The following is a 6,000-nucleotide window of genomic DNA, read 5'->3' on the forward strand; positions in this document are numbered from 1 at the left end:
GGATTCGTTCCAGCCGGCGTTCGCTGCAGTCAGCTGCCACAGTACATCTTGTTTTTTTGTTTTTTATGACGCTCTATTGATCCCTGAAGGAGAAATCTGTCCTTTTTTGCTTTGTCCACCCCCCCCCCCCCCCTACACACAACAGGCCCCCGCAGTCAGTCAGTGAGAATGGACTCTGCAGTATTTCAACATGTAGCAGGTGGAATACGAGACCCACCACATGTTCTGTAATCTAGACGCAGAAATGCAACCGAAAGAGTTTATGTGCACATATAATGTGACCTTTCACTTCTCACCACAGCTGCATTGATTAGTTGATCGGTAGAAAAGCTGTTCTGATAATTGATTCTTTGTTCATGGTTTCTTTCGTTTTGAGAGTAAACTGTGGGTTGTGGACTAGACCAAACAACTGACTAACAGCAGATTCACCACATACAGACGTTCCACTAACCACAATGGTTTTCCTTGAATACTACTCTAACCAGGTTTACTGTGTGTTTATTAGTTTAAACACACATATTTGTTTGATTTGATAGGCAGCAACTGAAGAATTAAAACTAGATTTTGTCTCAGATGGAGTTAGGGTGGTATGGACAAAAAATATAATCTTTTTAAAGCTTGGGGTCCAGATATACGACCTGCATCACCATATATGAAATAAAGTTTGTCCCACACAGCTATTGACTGTCAGATGCTAAATTATATAGTATAATAATTGGTTTCATCACAGAGCAGAGAGGTCGTTAGCCAATAATGTTAGCCGATAACGTTAGCAGATAGAGACAAACTGAACACGGGTCAGGGTTAACGTGGAAACCAGTTGACCTACAGCACTCAGCAGGGCTGGGTATCGGTACTCAATAAGGTATATCAACTAAAATAAAGTGATACCAAGCAGTATCGAGTTGTCTCCCATCAATCGATCCTTTTTGCACCCAGAGCTAGAAAATATGACTATTTGTATGGACTTGCTCACAGCCAACACAAGCGTTCTTGGATTTAATGCAACATATGATTGGTCCACTGCCACAGCAGCTACGACCCGTCTGTGGTGGTGAAGTCGTGGTGAATCTGAGTTAGCGTGCTTAGCAGTTCAGCAGCCAAGATGCCTCCTAAACGCTCTAAAGTGAGTCTACACTCCACGCCTGTTACACCAGATAAAAGACAGAGACCTACATGTGGAATGGGTTATCTGATGAAGTACTCAGTTGGTACTGGTATCGTAATTTTTTAAAGCGATAGCCAACCCTTGTGCTCGGTGTTATCTCACTTTCAGTTGTCCTTCTCATAGATCCAACCATGCTCATAGCTTCAGATTCTCTAAGTTTCTATTCTTCAATATATATTCCCTCATTCAGAGTTTTAATGGTGCAGAGCAACGTTCATCTTTGATATTCCTCAAACACTCCTGTATGGAAGCATCTGCATTTGTCTCATTTATTCTATTTTTTTCCTTTCACTTGTCACCCATCTGTACATCTTACTCAAGTGAAACAAAAGCAACCTAAAGGTTTGGTCAGAGGCCTCGTCCCCTACGGTCCCGTGTTATCCCGCTGCCTTGATATATCTGACAACACCTGCGTGGGAACGGAGGATAAAGAGCTAACACCCACTTGGCAGCTGGGAGCGTGGATCTGGAACATCTCACGGCTCTCTGGGAGCAGGCGTGAGGTTTGTCTTGGATATTGTTCTAGCAGATGGCACATAGGGACGCACCCTGTCTGTCTGGACAATCGCGGTTACAGTTACTCTCGTCAACTGCGTGATATCCGATCACGCCGGATAGCGTTGGGTGACAGGTCTGTTAAAAAAAAGAAACCTGTTTTTGCTCAAAACTGCTGCCGTCGGATGTTCTGGATCAAATGTTGGGAGACGCTACGCAGAGACAAACATTTACGGGGGAACCAGATGTGGATATGAAGAGATTTGATCTGCAAAATCAATCTTAAAAACGTCAAGTTGAACCAGAGCCGGTGTGGGGTTCAGCTACCTGCGGTTTTAAACACAAGCACATACAGAGAAAAGCTAAAGCTAACGAGCACATCTGCAGTCTCGTTAAGCAGTCCTTATACAGTAAAAGCTATTAGTTTTCATCCAGTCTTACAAACTTTGATGCCATAGCTGGAATACTGAACCATGCTAACACTTTATCCCATTTACTGCTTTCTTTTTACTGTATCTGTATGAGCTCATTTTCCATTGAGTCATTCGTGGCTATGAAAACATCTGGGTGCCACTTTCTAATAAAGCATTCCTTTATGAAGAGTTTCTAATGACTAATGACTAATGCTTTTAATTAGGGCTGAAACTAAGGATTGTTTTCTTTATTAATTATTTAGGCGCTTGGTATTTTTTAGGTCCACAACCAAAAGATGTTCAGTTTAACTATAAAAAAAAGACTAAAGAAACCAGCTGCAACCAGAAATGTCTTAATAGTTAGTGATTAATTTTCTGTCCATTGACTAATTCAGAAATCTGCTAATCAATGCAGCTCTAGTTTTAGTTAATAAATCCTTTACCAATCCTTTATACATCAGTTAAAAGCCATTAATAAGTTCATAGTTTGAGTTGCCAGGTTAACGTTGAATTGAAAGGGATTAGTTTATCATTAATAACTCGTATACTAATGCTTTAATTATTAGAGATACAAGCATTTATTAATGGAGTTAAAAGGGGCATTATGACCAAATAAAATCTGGTTAACCATAAAGTATTAATGGCTTTTACCTAATCTATAAATCTCCAGAATCTTCTTGGGTGTCCAATAACAAAGTGGGACTAACATTAGTAATCAAATTGTGTGAGTGCATGTAAAAAAACCTTCCGCTGTAAAAAGCCATAACAAGAATATGACGCAGTTTATATGTCTGTAAACACTCTCTCATGGTGTTGAAGCTCTTACTGAACGTGCAGCAGTTACACAAAAAATAGCAAAGCATCAACGTCAGGATGAGGGTCACTGTCACCCTCCGCTTAATAAATCTACATCGCCAAAAAAATATGCTTTAGTTAGATGTAAAGTTGTCACTGGTGCAAACACACTCCCAAACGAGAGCAAGATTTCCTCTGTGAAGGTTTGGAGAAACAGCAGCAGGAGTGCAGCACATGTGTACAAGTTATAACTCTGAAGAAAATACTATAAATCAGTCAACCTCTCTTCTTTCAAAGACACATTCAGGCCACAGTCAGAGTACAGCAGCCGGTTATGCAAGAAGTTCATATATATTCCACAGAGATTATGTCAGAGGTGCAACTTTCCGACATCCAGCTGTGTTGTAAATAATTCCTGTCATCAGCCGTCACTTGTACTTTAGTGTTAGTAGACAAATGTGATGAGCATTTGGGGCAGGGGCTGTGCAGTCTGCTCACTGGGGTCCGCTGAGTCATCATGACTAGCAGAGGACGGTGGATCGAAGGTGGGCGAAACTCCCAGGTGGGGGAAGTGTTGGGAAAGGGTGGGAGCAGGTGGTGCAACCACGCTGTACGCCTTCAGGGAGGAAAGTCCGTTCAGCACTGCTACATCCAGAAAGGTCATGTGGAGGGAGGAGGAGAAGTCAAAGGAGAGGGCCTCCACCTCCGCTGCAACCCCTGCTGAAGGGGAGATTGTAATTTCCTGGTTGGGGTAGGGCGCCTCGGGGGCTGCGCTGTGGATCCTGAGGGTCTGCAGACCGAGCAGAGCCAGGTACTGACTGTCCACCGGTTTCATTCCACAAAAAGACAACTGCAGATGGCCGATCGAGCTCCTGTTCACCAGCTCCTCGAGGACCCAGGGCTCCTTCACCCAGACAGTGAGCTGTCCAGGCTCTCTGAGGCCAGCAGGGGGCAGAGTGGAGCGCAGCACAGTGTGGCATCTGCACAGCGAGTTGGCCAGAGCCTCGTCACAGTCCCGGACCGGTGCAGAGCAGCTGCAGTTCCGCAGGTTGAACCCCGGGGCGCCGCTGTCGAACAGCAGCGTGGTGTTGAGGGGCAGACGAGTTTCAGGAGTGGGGGCAGAACTCGTCGTCTGGGTGATGGGGGTCAGGAGGAATAGAAACCACAGTGGCCATGGCAACAAAGCAGAGGAGACTGTGTTTGGGGACATCTCCATGGAGATCAAACAGACTACATCTTCACCAAGTGGAGAGACTGAATTGTAGAGAGACGGACGAGGCTGGAAACAGACAGGAATACAGTTAGCATGTGAATATATTAATAAATATAAAGACAGGCAGACACAACAGTGCTGAGAAAAACAAAGCTCAGCAGCATCAGACATGTACTCACCGCTCTATGACTCACTGCTGCTCTTTACTTCACTAAAAGCACATGACACACAAAGAAAGTCTTTCTCGCTCCGTGCCCTGCAGTAACCTGCTTCTGCTTTGCGTCTGTATTTTTTACAACATGTGGAGGCCAGCTTACGACCAACAGCCAGCTGAATTCAGCTCTTTATTTCCAGTCCAGCTCTGGCTCTCTCACTCTCTCTCTCTCACACACACACATACACACACACACATAATTGAGCCACTTATTTCTTGCTCTCCCCTTTTACTGGGGAGAGGTTCTTCCAGGCCTCAGGCTACTGCGGATGGTGTACGGCTGCATATAAAAGTTCCTGTGCCACGCTGGGCTGTGGTGAAAAAGGCAGCGGCCAGTCACATTTAATGTTGAAGAGTAATAACACACTGGCCTCTTTATTTCCCCATTTAGGAACGGTGGAAAAGTGGACTGAATAAGCAGTTTTGATTTCCAGAGAACCCCCCTCCCCTTCTTTCTCTTTGAAAGAAAGGAGGACTTTCCAGTGTTAAAGTTGGACAAAGTCTACTTGACTGTCTAGAAGCAGGTCTGAGGAAAAATAAAATAAAGTATGTGATGAGTTTGAAGCCAAAGACCCCAGTTTCACATTTAAAGTCTTTATATTTGTACTAAATGTTTTAACTGTGGTCTTAAACGAACACGTTGAACTAAAAAAAGAGAGGGAATGTGACTCTAATACAAAGCAGACTAATGTTTTCAGTACAAAGTTCATGACAAATAAGAAAGCTGAGTGCAATTGTGTGTTTTGATTTTGTGAATTCTTAAATAATCTTTTCCACCCCGCTGTGTTTCACTTCAAACTAAAACTAGGATGAAAAATATTCATTACCCATCTTGCTATGCCATTTTTCCAAGAAGGAAACTAAACTAAAACTAAATAAAAACCAGACTGTTTCTATCCACATACACAAAGTGAAAAATGGAATAAACATGTTAAATACTTATTGCTGAAATCAGGACATTTATTAGAGGGCACATGAGCCTCCTTCATGATGCTGAGTGCTGCTTGTCTTCACTGTCAGTGTGTGTGTGTGTGTGTGTGTGTGTGTGTGTGTGTGTGTGTGTGTGTGTGTGTGTGTGTGTGTGTGTGTGTGTGTGTCTGTGTGTGTGTGTGTGTGTGTGTGTGTCGTAGTGATGAACGTACAGAGAATGATCAGTCTCTGCAGCTCCTCTCGGCTTTATGAAGCTTTATAGTGAGTTTCAGCTCATTGTTTAACCCTTGTGTCTTCTTCCCTCTTTCTTTGCTCCCTCCTCCTTCCATCCTTGCTTCCTTCCTCCTATCCTTCCTCCCTCCCTACTCCTTCCATCCTTGCTTCCTTCCTTCTTTCCTTCCTTCCTCCTTTCCTTCATCCTTTCCTTCCTTATCTCCTAAATTCCTTCCTCTTGTCATCCTTACTCCTTCCTTCCTTCCTTCCTTCCTTCTCTCCTTCTCTCCTTCCTTCCTTCCTCTTTTCCTCCTTACTCCTTTCCTTCCTTCCTCCTATCCTTCCTTCCTTGACCTGAGGACAACAGGAGGGTTAACTGTCCGGCTGCTACTTTACTGTTCTGGTTCACTCTCAGTGCTCTCCATCGTTTCCACGGTGCACTACGTGACCAGCTGCTGCATTAACATCACAAACTGTTTCACCATCTGAAGAACATTTCTGATGGTTAAACTGAGTCCTTCACTCCTGAATCCTGCAGTTTTTAAATGGAAGTACATTT

General features: G+C 43.7%; 1 protein-coding gene across 1 annotated transcript; it reads right to left on the bottom strand.

Moving 5' to 3' along the window:
* Window positions 1–3,316: 3,316 nt before the first annotated feature.
* LOC128368306 (uncharacterized protein C21orf62-like) lies at window positions 3,317–4,149 on the bottom strand. Its single transcript, XM_053329097.1, has one exon. The coding sequence runs from the start codon at window positions 4,085–4,087 to the stop codon at window positions 3,317–3,319; it is 771 nt and encodes a 256-aa protein (XP_053185072.1). The 5' UTR covers window positions 4,088–4,149.
* Window positions 4,150–6,000: the final 1,851 nt, after the last annotated feature.

The sequence above is a fragment of the Scomber japonicus genome, chromosome 11, assembly GCF_027409825.1.
Source record: "Scomber japonicus isolate fScoJap1 chromosome 11, fScoJap1.pri, whole genome shotgun sequence".
NCBI lineage: Eukaryota > Metazoa > Chordata > Actinopteri > Scombriformes > Scombridae > Scomber > Scomber japonicus.

Coding starts and splice junctions, on each gene's coding strand:
- LOC128368306 (XM_053329097.1), bottom strand. CDS start 4,087: ATGGAGATGTCCCCAAACACAGTCTCCTCTGCTTTGTTGCCATGGCCA.